The sequence below is a fragment of the Aspergillus japonicus genome (assembly GCF_003184785.1).
Source record: "Aspergillus japonicus CBS 114.51 unplaced genomic scaffold BO86scaffold_13, whole genome shotgun sequence".
NCBI lineage: Eukaryota > Fungi > Ascomycota > Eurotiomycetes > Eurotiales > Aspergillaceae > Aspergillus > Aspergillus japonicus.
The window spans coordinates 191,426-209,212 of NW_020291650.1; the positions used below are offsets into that span (position 1 = coordinate 191,426).

At 52.6% G+C, this 17,787-nt stretch overlaps 7 protein-coding genes across 7 annotated transcripts; 5 read left to right on the top strand and 2 right to left on the bottom strand.

Annotated features, from left to right (window-relative positions):
* Positions 1-163: 163 nt before the first annotated feature.
* Positions 164-1,882, bottom strand: BO86DRAFT_358649 (uncharacterized protein; the record flags this gene model as incomplete). Its single annotated transcript, XM_025669750.1, has 3 exons — positions 1,520-1,882; positions 1,273-1,466; positions 164-1,208 (listed from the first exon to the last, which is right to left on the bottom strand). The coding sequence occupies exons 2-3, from the start codon at positions 1,419-1,421 to the stop codon at positions 164-166; spliced, it is 1,194 nt and encodes a 397-aa protein (XP_025529415.1). The 5' UTR covers positions 1,422-1,466; positions 1,520-1,882.
* A 193-nt stretch (positions 1,883-2,075) lies between these two features.
* BO86DRAFT_387777 (phosphatidylinositol-3-phosphatase YMR1) lies at positions 2,076-5,111 on the top strand. The gene is made up of 3 exons (XM_025671678.1): positions 2,076-2,332; positions 2,406-2,888; positions 2,947-5,111. The coding sequence occupies exons 1-3, from the start codon at positions 2,309-2,311 to the stop codon at positions 4,696-4,698; spliced, it is 2,259 nt and encodes a 752-aa protein (XP_025529416.1). The 5' UTR covers positions 2,076-2,308; the 3' UTR covers positions 4,699-5,111.
* A 313-nt stretch (positions 5,112-5,424) lies between these two features.
* Positions 5,425-7,061, top strand: BO86DRAFT_387778 (40S ribosomal protein uS3). The gene is made up of 3 exons (XM_025671679.1): positions 5,425-5,615; positions 5,848-6,161; positions 6,392-7,061. Exons 1-3 carry the CDS (start codon positions 5,462-5,464, stop codon positions 6,722-6,724), a joined length of 801 nt encoding a protein of 266 aa, XP_025529417.1. The 5' UTR covers positions 5,425-5,461; the 3' UTR covers positions 6,725-7,061.
* A 335-nt stretch (positions 7,062-7,396) lies between these two features.
* BO86DRAFT_387781 (phenylalanine--tRNA ligase subunit beta) lies at positions 7,397-9,914 on the bottom strand. The gene is made up of 9 exons (XM_025671680.1): positions 9,677-9,914; positions 9,574-9,614; positions 9,498-9,517; positions 9,357-9,433; positions 9,173-9,302; positions 8,849-9,115; positions 8,549-8,790; positions 7,689-8,497; positions 7,397-7,601 (listed from the first exon to the last, which is right to left on the bottom strand). The coding sequence occupies exons 1-9, from the start codon at positions 9,727-9,729 to the stop codon at positions 7,438-7,440; spliced, it is 1,803 nt and encodes a 600-aa protein (XP_025529418.1). The 5' UTR covers positions 9,730-9,914; the 3' UTR covers positions 7,397-7,437.
* A 600-nt stretch (positions 9,915-10,514) lies between these two features.
* BO86DRAFT_41019 (protein phosphatase 2A structural subunit TPD3) lies at positions 10,515-13,012 on the top strand. Its single transcript, XM_025674480.1, has 9 exons — positions 10,515-10,708; positions 10,784-10,889; positions 10,955-11,106; positions 11,177-11,668; positions 11,722-11,836; positions 11,886-12,030; positions 12,086-12,186; positions 12,241-12,578; positions 12,630-13,012. The coding sequence occupies exons 1-9, from the start codon at positions 10,646-10,648 to the stop codon at positions 12,966-12,968; spliced, it is 1,851 nt and encodes a 616-aa protein (XP_025529419.1). The 5' UTR covers positions 10,515-10,645; the 3' UTR covers positions 12,969-13,012.
* Positions 13,013-13,341: 329 nt separating this feature from the next.
* Positions 13,342-14,751, top strand: BO86DRAFT_454998 (putative metalloreductase Fre8). The gene is made up of 2 exons (XM_025677085.1): positions 13,342-13,767; positions 13,947-14,751. Exons 1-2 carry the CDS (start codon positions 13,455-13,457, stop codon positions 14,498-14,500), a joined length of 867 nt encoding a protein of 288 aa, XP_025529420.1. The 5' UTR covers positions 13,342-13,454; the 3' UTR covers positions 14,501-14,751.
* Positions 14,752-15,209: 458 nt separating this feature from the next.
* BO86DRAFT_408487 (putative capsule-associated protein CAP1) lies at positions 15,210-17,456 on the top strand. Its single transcript, XM_025674349.1, has 2 exons — positions 15,210-17,234; positions 17,293-17,456. The coding sequence occupies exons 1-2, from the start codon at positions 15,460-15,462 to the stop codon at positions 17,342-17,344; spliced, it is 1,827 nt and encodes a 608-aa protein (XP_025529421.1). The 5' UTR covers positions 15,210-15,459; the 3' UTR covers positions 17,345-17,456.
* Positions 17,457-17,787: the final 331 nt, after the last annotated feature.

Sequence of the window (17,787 nt, forward strand, 5' to 3'; positions counted from 1 at the left end):
TATGTTTCTGCCCAGCCACTTGACCTGACAGATGACGGAGAAGTATACTGCTATTTGCGTGAGGATCTACATTCAAAGCTGGTCCACGTTACTTCTCATAAAACCGGGACCGACGAACCCACATGCAATATCACACCTACGCGGAGGAACCAAAAAGCCCAACTCAAATGCCCACGAACCGATTGAAATCGGCAATCCCTCGTCGAAGCCCCAGCTCCCAGGCCTGGTGGTTCTCTTCCAGCCGTGCAACATCGCTTGCCCGTCGACGAACCCACAACTCCAGCTCCCCGATCTTGTCCGCCCCCGCGCGCTGCGGCACCAAGCCTTCCACCGCGGCATCGAAAAACCGCAGCGCATCGCTGTACCCCAGATCCCAGCCGTGGACAAAACTCTGCCGTCCCGCCGCACTGTGGCAGTATTTCTCCTTTGCCCTCTCCCGCTTCTCCCCTACCTCCTCCTTTCCCTCCAGGCGCGCCAAGGCCTCCCTCAGTAACTGCGGCCGCTCGATCCGGGCTTGCTGGGCCCTCGTCTGGACTTCGTCCCGCGAGAGTAGCAGATGGCCGGGGGCCGGGGGTAAAGTCGTCGTTCCTGCCGGTTCCGGCTGTCCGCAGTCCGCCTGGACTAATTGGTGGTGGTGGTGGTGGAGCGGCGTCTCGCTGTCAGGGAAGATTTCGGTCCCCGCGGGGCTCTCATCGCTGATGTACAGGGGCAGAAACTCGTCGATGGCGCTGACGATCATCCTGATCTCCTTGTACCAGTCGCGGAGAGTCGGGGGATCCGGCCTCGACTGCTCCGTGGAGGTGGAGACCCGTAGACCGACCACCCCGTGCAGGGCGTGGAAGGTTACCTCCTGGGCTATGAAGGCGATACAGTCGCGGGCGAGTGCGAGGCGCTCGGGGCTGGAGCGGAGATCCACCTCGTTGGCGGTGAGGTTGAAGTTGAGGAGGATCCCGATGCCGTAGGCGTGGCATCGCTCAATGAGATGCTTGATGGCGGACCAGCAGCGTGTGTAGACCTGGGCTGGGGCGCCCTCGAAGGGGGTTCCTTGGCTGAAGAGAGGGCCGAGGGTCAGGAATCCCAGGGCCAGTTGGATCGTGTTGCAGTGGCAGGTGTCTCTGAGCCGGAGCAGCTCGTCGTTTGGCAGGGCGGAAAGCCAGTGGGATTGCCATGTTGAGGCGGTGGCTTTGAGTCTGTTGGTTTCGATGGAGCTGTTTGGGTTGAATTATGCTGGTGATGCAGAGTTTGAGGGCTTATAAAGGGGGTGTGACAGACCTTGTCAGTGCTTCTAGCTCATTTGGTGCGGTGGATTGGTTGAGGGACGGGCCTTGTGTGAAGGTTGATCCTAAGTTCACTCCGTAGGGGCGACGGAAACGAAATATATCCTGGTCCCGCGGGGGGAGTGGACAGTATAGATTGGACATTTATCCGCGAGCAACGAGAGGTGTTTAGTTGAAGATCGGGCAAATATGCTGCTTGTTAGTTGGCTTGATGGTAGGGTGTGATATTGCGGGTGGTATACAGAGTGTTGATACTGGCAGTGGTCACCAGTAGTGCAGATTGTTGCCACAGATACTCAAAGAAACTGCCCTCCTGCTCATGAAAGACAATAGACAAGAGAAGGACCGGTGATAGATCGAGCTCACAGGTCGATAGTGTCACATGGAGATTCTATTAGTTGTGGAGCTGATCACTGTCAATCTGCGCTGTAGTCAGGCGAGTTTCCTAATCGGGAAATGCTTCACCAGCGAACGAGTGATCTAATCTGTACTGAATTTATGACTAGCCGAGTATTCCAATCGAGCATGCAAGAGCAGGGTATATCCTCTTTTGAGACTGATCAAGGATAAGAGTGACTTATGGTTGGCATGAATGAGTGTACAAAGTATGGTCAGTTACATGGAGGCAATGGGCAACTAAGAACTACACTACAGTAAGAACTAGATCACATGGGCGGGCAGACTTGACGTAGTTGCAGCGCAGCAGCAGCCATCGATGATCGGGCCTGTAGCGAGGACGAGGGGCTCCGCATCAGGCCGAGCTGTCCGTGCCCGCTACTGAAATTAACCCCCCTCCAACTTTGTTCCAAGTTAGTGTTCGTTATCCCTCTCTCTTCGATACATCTCCAACGGTCTGGTGCTTTGTGTTTCTGTCCTTCCTTCTTGTGCTCAGATAGTCCTTTTTGCAATCTCTCTTTGTGTCCTTTTGCCTGTCGTCATACTTACCGACCGTGCCGGCGCACCGAACCTCAATTGTTGCCAATCCCTCCCCCCAGCCATGAAGCTTATGCGGAGAAACTGACAGCTAAGGCATGGAGAGAACACGAGTTGCTAAGGTCGGTCCCATCATAGTGGAGAACGGATGAATCTGAAACACAAGCTGACGATTTCCTGTCGATGATTCCCCAGGTTGAAGATGTGACCTTGGCGCGTCGCGGTGAACAGGTCGTCGGTACACTCCATCTTACCTCTCACCATATAATTTTCTCCTATATCCCTCCCCCGACCGATAAATCTCAACCCCCCAATACTGCTGGCCGGTCAAAGGAGCTCTGGATCACATATCCTATCATCTCCTTCTGTACCTATCGCCCCACCCCCGCCGCAGCCCGCCAGCCATCTTCGATTCGGTTACGGTGTCGGGACTTCACCTTCGTTTGCTTTTACTTCACTAGCGAGAGCAAGGGCCGAGATGTATACGAAACCATAAAGTGCTGGACCTGTAAGGTCGGACGCATCGACAAGCTGTATGCTTTTTCCTACCAGCCGCCCCCCCCTGAGCAGAAGTTCAATGGTTGGGAACTGTATGATGCCCGCAAGGAATGGGCTCGGCAAGGCGTAGACCAGGATGGCTCGGGTTGGCGGGTATCTCAACTAAACGCTGATTATGGGGCAAGTATGCCCTGAGAAGACAACGGAGATGGCTACATCATTAACCATTGAACCTCAGTTCTCTGCGACCTACCCTGCTCTCATACCTGTGCCGACTACCATTTCGGACATCACGCTCAATCATGCTGGCAAATATCGGTCAAGAGCCAGGGTACCCGCTTTGACGTATCTGCACCCTGTGAACAATTGCTCCATCACACGAAGCTCGCAGCCACTGGTGGGTGTGCGCCAAAACCGAAGCATTCAGGACGAGAAGTTGCTCGCCGCGATCTTCTCTACTTCCCGCCCCGAACGACCGCTCGCGAACTTCACACCGCCGAATCTGGAGCCGGAATCCTCCAGTTCGACATCAAGTGATCCCTCCAGTAGTCAGATGCTGGCTGACTTGACCAATGCCGAGGAATTGGAAGATGAAATGCTGGCATCTTTTGCCGGCGACCCGGAGGAAAAGCCCCACATCTACGGAGCCCAGCAGCGCAATCTCATTGTTGATGCTCGCCCAACCGTCAACGCTTTCGCTATGCAAGCTGTCGGGCTTGGATCGGAGAATATGGACAACTACAAGTTCGCTACCAAGGCGTACCTCGGGATCGACAACATCCACGTGATGAGGGACTCCCTCAACAAAGTGATCGATGCTCTCAAGGACTCTGATGTGACCCCCTTAGGGCCAAATAAGGACCAGCTTGCACGGAGCAATTGGCTGAAACATATCTCGACGGTTCTAGATGGTGCGGGTCTGATCGCCCGCCAGGTTGGGCTTCAGCATTCGCATGTCTTGATCCATTGCTCAGACGGATGGGATCGAACGAGTCAGTTGAGCGCATTGAGTCAACTGTGCCTAGACCCTTACTTTCGCACACTGGAGGGCTTTATGGTGTTGGTAGAAAAGGATTGGCTATCATTCGGGCACATGTTCCGACACAGGGCTGGACATCTCAACAGCGAGAAGTGGTTCCAAATCGAAAACGAACGGATCGGCGGCGATTCAAATCGAGCATTTGGCGAGGCTGGTGGTGCCAGCAGAGCTATCGAGAATGCTTTCCTTAGCGCCAAGGGATTTTTTAACAGAGACAACAATAGTCGCGATTCTCTTGGAGAGTCGGATGGGGAGATGCAATCCTATGACGGCGACAATGCGAAGAAGCCTTCAGTGCCTAGAGCAACAGCTGTGGAAAAGGAGGTAACCAAAGTCAAGGAAACAAGCCCGGTCTTCCACCAGTTCCTAGATGCAACCTATCAGTTGCTCTATCAGCACCCTACCCGGTTCGAGTTCAATGAACGGTTCCTGCGACGACTATTGTACCATTTGTACTCGTGTCAATTCGGAACATTCCTCTTCAACAGTGAGAAGGAGCGGGTAGAGTGGAACGCTAAAGGGCGTACTCGGAGCGTTTGGGACTACTTTCTGGCACGGAGGGAACAATTCCTCAACCCTGACTATGACCCGCAGATTGACGATCACAAACGTGGAAAAGAACGTCTAGTCTTCCCACGCGTCAATGAAGTGCGGTGGTGGAGCGAAGCGTTTGGTAGAACCGATGCTGAAATGAATGGCCCTCGGGCCCCTGGCTCGGGGTTGTCGGTTCCCCGTGAGACTCCGAGTGCTCAGCGGTCGCCAGTGTTGACTGGGATGGAGACCGCTAACCATTCTGTCGGCGCTGGCTCCGCTGGCAAAGATGCTAACAACGCCCCACCGAGCGGCATCGCAACTGTGACTGCGGGGATCTCTAATTTGGCCTTCCCAAAAAGCAAAGAGAACAACCAGGATACGAAAAACATGAATCGCATGGAGCTCGAGATGCAATGACGCATTGCGTCGGAGTCGGTCTAGGCAGGCAATCTATAAAAGGCGGCGAGTCTTCTGTTTGTTATCTAGCTATTATGCCCCCTTAGTCTTTCTTTTTTGACGCAGCATATTCTGTCTTGGTTTTGTCGGTAGAGATACAGTTCTAAGGCCGGATTGACCAGTGCATGGTCTAGTCAAGGCCAGGAGAGAGGAAACATGCCGAGTACCACCCATGTGGGGGGTTGCGCAACCCCGCTGGATCTGTAAAGAAGTGTTTCTTGACAGAGGTCCTTACTGAGTTTCGGGGTTTCAGCCATTGACGGTGACTTGGAAGTCTAACCATCCACTTCTCTGAAGTTGCGAAGGGACCGAGGTGCAGTATGTATAAACAGAGAAGAAGAGAGTTTTGAAAGAGAGCGAAAGACCGAAAGACTGGATGTAACTTACTCGAGTACTCATGTTTCTATGTTTGTTGTATGTTATTTTAGGTGATGGTGCCTGTATGCTCAGGCTGAAATACCCGGGGGACCTAAACTAAAGAAGGGCCCCGGGAGGGGAAAGCTTACCCAGAAAGGAAAGGTGCCCGCGGAGCAGCAAGCGAGGTTGAGCCCTAACCCGAAAGGGGATGATCAAGCCCTAAAGCCAAAAACTGCCCACTACCGCCGACCTTCACAAAACTGACTTGACCGCCGCCGACCAATTCGCCCTCGAACGACTACCCCCCCTTCAACCACCCGCGTCCTCGGCCGTTTCTTTCGCCAATTCACCACCCAGAAACGCAAACATGGCTGCTGTCCAGGGAGCTATTTCGAAGCGCCGCAAGTTCGTCGCCGACGGTGTCTTCTATGCCGAGTTGAACGAGTTCTTCCAGCGCGAGCTGGCTGAGGAGGGTTACTCCGGTGTCGAAGTCCGTGTCACTCCCACCGTCACCGACATCAGTACGTCGCCCGATTTGATTTGCCTTGTTTTGTTTTGAGAGGGGAAAGAGGTGGAAGGAGAATGTCCGAGGAAAAGTCGAGAGGGTGGAAACAATCGATGGAACAATACGAAAGGAGCTTGGAATAAATTTTGGATATGGGTGGGGGACTAGTGGGAATATCAACAATGGAGGAAAACACCAAAGGAAAAAAACGAATCGGTTGCTAACGGATGCTCTTTCTTTTGCTACAGTCATCCGTGCCACCCACACCCAGGAGGTTCTCGGTGAGCAGGGTCGCCGCATCCGCGAGCTCACCTCCCTCATCCAGAAGCGCTTCAAGTTCCCCGAGAACTCCGTCTCTCTCTATGCCGCCAAGGTCCAGAACCGTGGTCTCTCCGCTGTCGCTCAGTGCGAGTCCCTCCGCTACAAGCTCCTCAACGGTCTCGCCGTCCGCCGTGCTTGCTACGGTGTCCTCAGATTCATCATGGAGAGCGGTGCCAAGGGTTGCGAGGTCGTCGTTTCCGGAAAGCTCCGTGCTGCCCGTGCCAAGTCCATGAAGTTCACTGTACGTTTCTCACCGATCAAGCCATCCTGAATCAGCCGCGGAATATGGTCTCGATACAGCAGCTGGATGGATCGATGCAAATTGTCCGCGATTGCGACATGCGACAGCATTTACAACTGCTCACGAGAGATCGGGACCAGATCCGTTGAGCTTGCGGATGCACGTCATTTTCATGGCGTGTAATCTAAACATAAATGTCTCGAGACTAACACGATTTTGTTTCTCCACAGGACGGTTTCATGATCCACTCCGGTCAGCCCGCCAAGGAGTTCATCGACAGCGCCACCCGCCACGTTCTCCTCCGCCAGGGTGTCCTCGGTATCAAGGTCAAGATCATGCGCGGTTCCGACCCCGAGGGCAAGGCCGGCCCCCAGAAGACCCTTCCCGACTCCGTCACCATCATCGAGCCCAAGGAGGAGCAGCCCATCCTCCAGCCCATCAGCCAGGACTACGGTGCTAAGGCTCTTGCCGCCCAGCAGGCCGCTGAGCAGCAGCGTCTGGCCGAGCAGCAGGCCGCCGAGGGTCAGGAGGGTGCCGCCCCCGCTGAGTTCGCTCAGGAGTAAAAAAATCAATTGGATTTCCTCTTCTTTTTTTTCTCTCATATTAGGCCCCCCTGCTCTTTTCTCTTTTTCTCCGTTTCCTGTCCGACCTACCTATATCTCTCTTACCTGACGCAAATAAACAACTTCATGATCCTTATCCGGTGATTATCGTCATTTCCTTCGTGCCGCTTCCTGTGGCGGACGGGGGACGTCAGTATCTCTCAAAAGACCTTTCCCCCCTCTCATGTCTCTAATTACCTCGCTCGATATACACCCTGAGTCGATACGACCTAGGTAGGAAAGACAGAAAGCAAGAGAAAGAAAAAAAGTCAAAATTCATGCCCGAAACGAGTTCTAGCCAAGCCTTTCTTCTGGTCCCCACACTTCGTACGCCGATACCCCGGTAAACAGTGTAGATCTATGTGTAGATGCTTAATTGTGTTTTACAGAGTGTAGCCCCGCTCGTGCCTCAAGGCGAAGACTTTTGAAGGCTGGCCAACTGGTCGCCCGCAGTGTATAGTACTATCGAAGCGAATGAATAATGTATTACGTAAACACATGCTTCACCTCTTCTGATTTCGCTTTTGATATTGTCCTTTTTGTCCTTTTTTTTATTCATTCTAGCAATGACATCTTATTTCATGAATCTCAGCTGTCTTTTGATCCCTATGCATAAGAAAGTAGATCTAATCCCTCACATCTACGTCTTCTCTCAGCCCGGGGTCATCAATCAATCATAGGAAAGCCTCGATGTTCAGCTCCAGGGTGCTGACGGGGTACTTGAGGTCGTAGTTCTCCAGGACGGTGGGGTGGAGGATACCGAAGGAACCGATGACGAGCTCCTTGCCGGCTATGCGCACATGAACGGAGGCGGCGTGGCCAGGGAAGAATGTGGGTTCTAGGGGAATTCGAGTCGTTAGTGTTGCTTGTTATTTTTTATAATGACTTGACTTTCATGTTGGGGTGTAGCTCGAGATATACTCACCATCGAGCTCCTCGATCCAGTACTGCGAATCAGACATGGCAGAGTTTTCAAGTCCCTCCTCGCCAGTGATGAAGGCGCTCTTCAGCATGGCCATGACACGGTCCAGCAGACCGTGGACGACCTCAAAACCGCTGGTCTTGCCGTACCAGGCGGCGGCGAAGTGGCGCTCGTTGCGGCTCTTGCGCTCCAGGGAGAGATCCTTGAAAGCGACGTCGCTGACCTCGAAGATCTTGATGGGGACGGCGTGGTGCTTGTTCTCGCGGATGGTCTTCAGGAGACCGGGCAGCAGGCTGGTGCGCACAACCTGGAACTCCTGGGTCTTGGGGTTGGCCAGCTTGACCGCCGTGTTGCCATCGTCCTTGCGGTTGAGCCAGCCGAAGTTCTCGTCGTGCGAACACAGGATAAGCGGCAGCACCTCGGACCAGCCGGCCATGGCGGCTTCCACGCGCACAATGTCGGTGAGCTTGTTGATGGGGAGGGGCTGGGCGATGGTGCCGGACTTGCTGGGGAAGGAGCGGGGCAGGGAGTTGAAGCCGTAGGCGATGGCCACATCCTCCATGATATCGGCCTGGTGGAGAACATCCGCTCGGGTGGCGGGAATATAGACGTCGAGGATGTCGGGGTTCGTCGTCGAGGGCTTAGCATCGTAGGCCATCTTCTTCAAGAGCGTGCAGATCTCCTCGGGCTTGAGCTCTAGACCGCAGCACTGGTTTATGTAGGAGACCTCCGCCTCGGCCTTGCGGGGGCTGATGTCCGGAACGACTCGGGTTTCGTTGTTGTGCTCGGAGACGATCTTGATAGGCTCGATGCTGTATTGATTGTCAGTGGTGGGCTCCGCACGACATGTGATGGAAACCTACGTGAAAGGCTCAGTACAGTACTGAGAGAACATGGTGACCATCATACGGTTGACAATCTCCACTTTCGTCTTATCGAGAGCGGTAATCTCGATGAGGACATTCTTGGTGTCCAGGGTGATCTTCGAGTGATCGCCGTTGATGATGGGGGGCAGAGAGCAGACGGTTCTCTTCGAGTCGTAGATGACGGGGTAGACGGGGTGGTCCCGGATGATGTGCAGGTACTTGCCGAGGTGCTTGTCTTTCTATTCAGAGAATGAGTACTGAGTCCGCTGGCCAAGCCCGCAGCGCCATGAGTCATACCTCGTAGAAGTTCATCAACTCCTCACCGTTCATCTCCTTGGTTTGGTTGAGAGGGGTGAACTTGATGTCTTTAGGGGGTAGAGCCTCGTAGGTGAAAGGTCCCTGGATGGTGTCGAGATCGTGGGTACCGATGGACACGAGAGTTCTTTGACGAGCCAGGTTCTGGTGGAGCTTATCTTGCAGGGCAATGAAGGATTCATAGCGCGCTTGGTCGAACTTGACGTTGCGGAGGATGGCACCGGACACCAAAGGACGGACCTTCATGGTCTGTTCCATATAATCAGTGCCCGATGCTGGGGGCGCAGGTGTTCAATTGCGACTTACATCCTCCTTAACGATGATCGTCTCGAGCTGTCCACTAGCAGGCTCAACCAATTTGTAGTTGGGAACCGGCTGGCGGCCCAAGAAGATGTTGAGCATGAGGGCAATGCCCTCGAAGCAGAGCATGTCATACCTGCGACGGTCTCAACATATGTAGGTGTCTCGAGGGGATGTTCTGGATGCATACCGGTTGGCGGGGATCTCGATCTTGAGTTGAGGGGGCTCTTGCTTTCCATTCACAATCGGGCGGTCCTGGTTCGTAGTCTAGTGTCCATAGTTTTATTAGAGTCTGATTGCATATCCGAGGAGAGCGAAAAGGGGCCTTTACGTCTTCGTCAAGTTCGACACCTAAGTGGTAAACAGTCAGTACATTGCCCCGCCATGGCCAATCTGGATCAACTTACCGAACTCGAAGCAAAGCTCATCGAATTCCTCGGTGGTATACCTGCAACAATTGAGTCAGATATGCAGTCGGAAGGTATGTGAGAGGACGAAAGAAGTGCATACTCCCGTCCGAGCGCCTCGAAGAGGGCGGCCTTGTCGACCGAAATAGTGGGCATGATGAGGGGTTTGGGCTTCGCAGCAATGTGAGGAAACTGTGGGATATCAGATCGAGTTGTACCAGCCTCCCATAGACCGAGAAACGACTGTGTAAGATCGGACCAGAACGACTGCCGCGAAACAGGGGTCAGTGAAGAAAGTAGAGGGAGGGAGCGTGGCTGGATGCGCTGGTCGATAATCGTAGAGTCATATAAAGTCTTTTTGACTCTTCGCTCGCAAAGGCGGCGACGATTCGGAGGGTCAGCCACACTTCATCTCCTAGCCGCACCGCCACGTGCCAAATCACCCCTCCGTCACCGTCACCCACTACCTCACCAGCCACAGTCCATGCTTCCTTGAACCTCCCTCTCTCTCAGTCGGTCCGTCACTTTCGTAATCTCCCCTTCAGCTACTAACTGTGTTTCCACCCACCAGCACCAAACCTACTCTCTTTCCTGGTCATCTGTTGACTCCCTTCATACGAGCTTCTACTGAGCTTCACAATTCATTTGGAGTGAATTCTGCATCTCCAACTTCTCATCCCGTCGCAATTGTTGAGGTATGCCGCTACCGCTGCTATTATTGCTCAAGTGTCCTGCGGCGGCCCAAACCCCACGAAACCTCCTCCGGGGTTCTTCCTCACCACTCATCACTCACTGCTCCCATCCTCCCTTTTCCCATAGACCACCCACTCAAGACCTTCCCCACCCGACACTAATCCATCCGATCTCGAACAGGTGCTCTCCATTCTTTGGCCCCTCCTAAAACCGCTCCTCAGTTCCAGAACCCCTTCCCCTCTCGAGAAAATATTCGACGTGTTCGCGTGCGAGCGGGTCGGATAATAATCGCCTGAGCGAGGACGTGGATCGGTTATAACCTCACCTCTCTGGTTGTCGCTCAAACACTCAACTCGAAAAGTCTTATACTATAGTCGCGATGGAGGGTCAGGGTGAAAACGACGAGCTCTACCCTATCGCCGTCCTTATCGACGAGCTGAAGGTATGATAGTCACCATTGACTCCGCTATTGTCCCCACGTGCGGGCACTGTCGGTCCTGACACTCGATCAATCCAGCACGACGATGTCCTCCTCCGTCTCAATGCTATTCACCGCCTCTCCACCATTGCCTTGGCTCTAGGGCCCGAGAGAACCCGGGAAGAGCTGATCCCATTCCTCGATGGTTAGTCCCCAATATGCGAGAGATGGACGGTGTCACATAGAATGCGCCTAACCTTGTGTTCACAGACTCTGTCGAGGATGAAGATGAGGTCTTGACCGCGTTGAGCGAGGAGCTTGGAAACTTCACAGAATATGTTGGTGGCCCAGAGTACGGGCATGTACTTCTCTCCCCCCTCGAGAATTTGGCCGCTATCGAAGAACCTCTGGTCAGAGAAAAGGTACGGACCCGCGAGCGCTTTCACTAGGATCTTTAATTGCCTGTGGTCATGCTGATGGCTTTGCAACCAGGCCGTAGAATCTCTTAACAAGATCGGAGAGCAGCTGTCCGAGAAACAGATCGAAGAATATTTCATTCCGATGGTTTTGCGCCTTTCGAAAGCCGACTGGTTCACCTCGAAAGTTTCCGCGACTGGGCTCTACTGTGTCCCATATAGGAAGGCTTCGCCCACACTACAGCAAACCCTCCGTCAATACTATGGAAGCCTCGTGCATGACGACACACCGATGGTGAGAAGACAATCAGGAAACAACCTCGCCAAGTTCATCAAGGAACTGAACACCCAAGTTGTCATCGAGGAAATAATACCCTTGTTTCAGCATCTCGCCACCGATGAACAGGATAGCGTGCGGTTGCTTACTGTGGATGTGCTTATCTCGATTGCGGAGGAAATCCCCAAGGAGCAGCAGCCCAGCCATGGTGTTCTTCTGACTTCATTGAGGAATCTATTCGAGGACAAGAGCTGGAGAGTCAGATACATGGTTGCCGACCGTTACGAAAAGGTTTGTCGACCACAAAACCTAACCCAGCCGCAGTTGACTGACAAGGGACATAGATCGCTAAAGCCGTCCACGAGGAAGTTGTCACTCGTGACATGGTTCCTTCGTTTGTTAAGCTTCTGAAAGACACGGAAGCTGAAGTCCGCACCGCTATTGCTGGCCAGATCCCAGGTATTAGTGCCGCATCTGGTAACAATTTCGATAGCTGACTCTGGATTAGGCTTCTGCAGCCTGATCGACCGTGATACATTGCTTAATGAGATCATGACGAGTGTTGAAGATCTTGTGTCGGATCCCTCTCAACACGTCCGCGCAGCACTGGGAACTCAAATCAGTGGCCTTGCACCTATACTTGGCAAGGAGGAGTAAGTACATATGCTTGAATGCGAGCCTTTTTATTTATTCATTAACGCTGCTTAGGACTACTGCCCATCTCCTTCCGATGTTCTTGCAGATGCTCAAGGATGAATTCCCGGATGTTCGTTTGCACATCATCTCCAAGCTGGAGTTGGTTAACAAAGGTGAGCGAGTATACGCAATGGCAAGACATAAAGTCCATTGACTAACCAAACCAGTCATTGGCATTGACCTCCTGTCCCAGTCTTTGCTGCCGGCTATTGTACAGTTGGCCGAAGACAAGCAATGGCGTGTCCGACTGGCCATCATCGAATATATTCCTCTGCTTGCCAGCCAGTTGGGCGTCAAGTTCTTCGATGAGCAGCTGAGCGATCTTTGCATGGGCTGGCTCGGCGATACAGTCTTTTCCATCCGTGAGGCTGCCACAACGAACTTGAGGAAGCTCACAGAGGTCTTCGGCGTTGATTGGGCTAAGGGATCCATAATTCCCAAAGTCATGGCCATGGGCCAGCACCCCAACTACCTCTACCGGATGACCACGTGCTTCGCTATTTCCGTACGTGAACTCTTGAGCTCTCTCAAATCTAGCTACTAACCTCTGTAATAGACTCTTGCCCCAGTTGTATCGATGGATATTATTGAGAACTCAATTCTCCCCATCTTGGACAGACTTGTGTCGGACGAGATCCCGAACATCCGTTTCAACGTTGCCAAGTCCTACGCTGTATTGATCCATACCCTGCGACGCCTGCCGGCGGAAGGAACTTTGACAGAGCTTGAAAAAGTAGGACAAACTGCCACCCCGTCGCCGCGGGGTCAGGAACTCATCCAACAGAGAATTCTCCCTAGCCTGGAGAAGCTGCAAGGCGATGATGATGTCGATGTGCGGTATTTTGCGACCACTGCCGCTGGCGGCCACGAGGAAGTTATGCAGACTTCACCGTAGGCTTAGCACCATGAGCGCGTGAGTGGGCACTAATATCACGGCACTCGCGCGGATTTGGGTGGAATTCTAGTTTTTGTCTAACTTAGAATCAGTCAGAAGAACCTGGCTGGTATGAAATGCTTGATGGCGTTCTCCCTGTAGAGTCTTCTTGGTCGACGATCAATAATCCTGCAAAATCAGATCCCGGTACTTTTTTTTCTTTACTCCGTATTTTGAACCTTGCTGTCTGAGCCCGACAGGCAATGGTGTGAGTGAGTGAGTGATTATGGGCATAATCAATCTCGGTGTCCTATAAATCATGTGATTCCACGTGTATTCCCGTAAAGCCGATGGCGCAATTAGACAGGCATCGGTTTATTTTTCTAACCACGTTCACGTGTAGTGTTCCTCTTCGGCGCAGAAGAGCAAGCTGGATTTTGACCGTTGTTCAATTGCTCACTCCTCGATTCCACCCCTTGATCTTCACCCTTTGCGGTTGTCGACACCATGACTCTCTCCTGGCCCTGGCATTTTATCACTCTCTCCGATGCAGAGAAGGAGCAGCGTCGTGAGCTCCTAGACCTACGGGGGTCTTACGCTCAATTCTCAATGCTAATAGCCATTGTTCTGGTGCGGTTGTATGTATGGGCATCTCAGCCCGGATCGGAGCCCTCCAAGCCCAACCGACGCAAGCCTTCACCCAAGTCTTGGCTGGACTCTCCCCCCTTTGTTGGATGGATTGAGACGCGGCGACAGTACCTAGTCTGCTCAGTGTGGCTAGTGTGGCTCTTGAGTCTCTGCATCTGGAATTCTGGCGAAGGTATGGCTGTTTCTTCTTATCTATGTTATGCCTATAGTCTGAAGCTACATCCGTGATATTACCATCACCGAGCCTGTGATTTGTCGCTCAGCAGATAGTATTCCCGCCGCTTAGGGAATATCACAACATGGATACACAATCCAATGATTAGCAACGAATTGCAACTAACTAGTTTCCAGACTACCTCCACCTTACCAAGTCCCTTGGACATGTTGCTCTCTCCCAGTTCCCTTTCCAGGTTCTGATGTCGCCGCCCCTTTATCTCACCTCCAAACCGGCTTCCCCATCTCTTATCTCCGTGCTTACCGCCATCCCCCAACCGACTATTAATGCCTATCATCGGCTCTTTGGTCGGCTGGTTATTACACCCCTGCTGTTTGGCCATGCTCTTCTCTACGACTCTTTCTTCCTGCAATCCAGCCACCCGGACTTCGGGGTCTTGTTTCTGAAGCGTATCCGCGATGCAGACGTCCAGTGGGGAATTCTGGGCGTGATTGCGGTCACATCGGTGGTGCTATTTGCTCGTCCAGCAGTGAAGCCTCGGTGGGCTGTGAGCTTAAGGAGCGGATCTGGATCGGCTAAGATGCGACAGCAGGTCTTCTGGGCGGTGCATGTTGGCTTGGTAGTGATCCTGGGGATTGCAGCGTATTCGCATGTGGAGTGGGCCAGGATGTATATGATTGAGGGCCTGGTGGGGAGCATGGCTAATGTGGGTTGTGGGCTTTTGCTCTAAGCATGGCTATGTTGTCGCGCGTGGGCTACTCATGCTAGGCTGGGTCTCGAACGTGTGTGCGTACAACATAGTATGTCCTTGATTCAGCTTCATCCGGCTGCGAAGCATCATGGTGGTGGAAGTAATTGAAGTACGGGTTTAAGCGAGCGCTTTTCCCCCATCGTTCATGGTGGTCTTTGGAAGGTTCTGGATGTCAAGAGGTCAAATCAACAAATAGCAACCAAGGCTGCATGTCCAGGCTTTTCCTTCTCAGGCGGGTCTCTTCATTGACTTGCCTCTCTACCTTTCATCATATTAATTATGAGAAGCTTGCTCCTGCCTTCTGTGCCAGTGCGTAGGCACGATTTCGACATATAGGCACCAGGAAGCTCCTACCTAAACTGTAGGTGAAAAGAGACCGAATCATTTCATGAAAAGGAATGACAGAGAAAGCATTTGTCGCAGAGACTGGATAACGACAAGGCTGTCAAATGGAGATGGTATAGACTATACCGACAAGACCTAGTATTCTTCGAACAAGGTTTCAAAACAAGATTGGAAACAAGATCTGGGCTCGGCCTGATTGTACGGGCAACCGATGGGCCGGGCCTACCTAATCTTGATTGGCCTGTGCTTCAGCCTTGATCTTGATTGCCCGAGGGACCGCCTGTATCTATTAGTACCTTGCCAACACTCCGAGTCGTTTTCTGGTGTTCACCGATTGATTGCTCTCGAGTTGAATTCTCCTCCAAAGTATCCCGATTATAGTATTATACTGTCTGAAATCGCCTTTTGTGTGTGTATCAGCGACCTCAATTGGTCAACATCTAGCTGTGGACAAGTGTGTTGACACTACGCTTATTTGCCATCTACAGTACTTCCCTGCAGTGTTTACACTATATAAACAAAGCCACAGCTGGGTATCGACCAAAGCTGAGGTCGTCCTTCTTCGATGCACGACATCTGATACTAACAGCAGAATGCGATCTCAACGGCTGGTGGTCTGGCTAGGAACTTTCATCCTTGTTTCAATCGTTCTAATCTTTGTACGAAGCTCCAATTCCTCTCCAGACACATCGAGCTTTTCGCCCTTGCCTGATCCCCGTCCATCAGCCAATTCACAACGGCCCGAGGTCCCGCCAAACGAGCAGCTTCTTCAGCAATCAACGTATCACAAAGCCTCGACGCCTGCAGGAAAACATCCGATCGCTGCATTAAGCGAGGCTGCAGATCAAGAATGGGACCAAGTACGGTCCCGCCAATCCAAGACTCTGTCCCAGGCTGTCCAGGAATACCGCCGCCGCTATGGAATGCACCCTCCACCACACTTCGACAAATGGTTTCGTTTTGCTCAATCCAAGGGGGTCCACTTGATCGATGAGTATGATACCGTTTACCACTCTCTCCTCCCGTTCTGGGCCTTGAAACCGAAGACTATCCGCGGGCGGGCCCGCGAGACTCTCGGCTTCGACAACTCCATGATCGGGGTCTTGATCCGGAATGGGACCGTTACTCTGGCCGAGGGAGGAACCGAAGAACAGAAATGGCAGCGGAGTGCTACGGTGCAAATGATCAAGAGCTTTGCAGAGTACTTACCCGACATGGATCTTGTGTTCAATGCCCACGACGAACCACGAGTAATTGTCCCAAGTGAGGACCTTCAGCGGCTGGTTACGGCTGCACGAGAGCATGCTATTCCAGATGCGTCCCTAACTGAGACGCCGAAGAATGCATGGTCCGATCGACCTTCAGACCTGAATAAAGGCGACCGAATCGATGAGGTGCGCACCACGCGCTTCAGTCGGTTCTCGCATCAGTCAACATGGAGCTATTCGCGATCATCATGCCCGGTCGATTCTCCCGTCCGCTCGCTTGATGAAGAGCCATTGGACAACATTGACTCCTACGCCCAGGGCGAGCTAGGATTCATCGCGAACACGACCGCATTCTCGGACATCTGCAATACCCCTTCTCTGAAGAATACATACGGGTTCTTTGATCGGCCCAACACGTTCGAAGTTGTTCACGATCTGTTTCCTGTCTTTTCTCAGAGCAAAATCTCCAGCTACCAAGACATACTCTACCCAAGTCCCTGGTACTATGCGGACAAGGTGCCTTACGAGGCTGCCCAGGACGTCAATTGGGACGCCAAACTGGACAAGATGTACTGGAGAGGGTCTACCACAGGTGGATATTCCCGAGCTGGCGGCTGGCGGCGTCAACATCGGCAGCTGTTCGTGCGTAATGTCATTGCTCGGGACACCGCTGAAGTACTTGCTAAGCAAGAGGATGGCAAGTGGTCATCCACCGAAATTGACCGATCATCCCTGGACGACTTATTCGACATCCAATTTACGTACATTGGGCAATGTGATGCGGAAGACTGCGCAGCGCAGAAGGAATACTTTGGAGTTGCAGAACCCGTTGACCAGCAAGATGCATGGGCTTATCGACACTTGGTCGACATCGACGGCAACGCCTTCAGCGGCCGTTTCTATGCCTTCTTACGAAGTAAGAGCTTGGTATATAAGATCGCAATATTTCGCGAATGGCACGATGAATGGCTTAAGCCTTGGGTTCATTATGTACCATTGCGGTTAACCGGAGACGATTATCTGGAAGCTGTCCGTTACTTTGTCGAAGATGAGGACGGGAAACACACGGCCTCAAAGATCGCTCAAACCAGCCATGAGTGGGCCCATAGAGCACTTCGCTCGGACGACATGGAAGTCTGGTTCTTCCGATTATTGTTAGAGTAAGTACGCCCGTCGTTGCGTGCAATAGCAGCTCCTGATCTTGATGTGTGTTTTTAGGTATGGCCGTCTTGTCGACGACAACAGAGGGAGCCTGGGGTTCTCGCTGTAACAAGCCTGTGCCCGTTGGTTATGATCCTCTCATGTCATTTTATGCTTGATGTACTCATCTGTCTCATGATATCCCCAAGTGTTTTTATTAGAGTCCCTACGGAGAAATGAACTGTCCTTCGTGCTTGTCTTCCCAATTTGCATACCATGACATTCATCAGAGTAGACGGAGCTTCCACTTCATATGTGGGTTTTCGCTCAGCAATGCAAAAAGGTGGTGCATCCCGAGTGAAACAAGCCCCGGGGGCGCCGGCGATTATTACGTAGTGCATTGCAACTTTTCCCATTGAAAATCACATGTGGGCGGGTTCGAAGTGGGCAACGGCGGGTCAACGGCGCACCATGACTGGCAGCGGCGGACACTGCCCAAACCGCCTATCCACGGGTGGTTCATTTAGTGTCCGTTAGACTACTAGAAAGGGAGATTAGGAGCTTCGTAGGGTC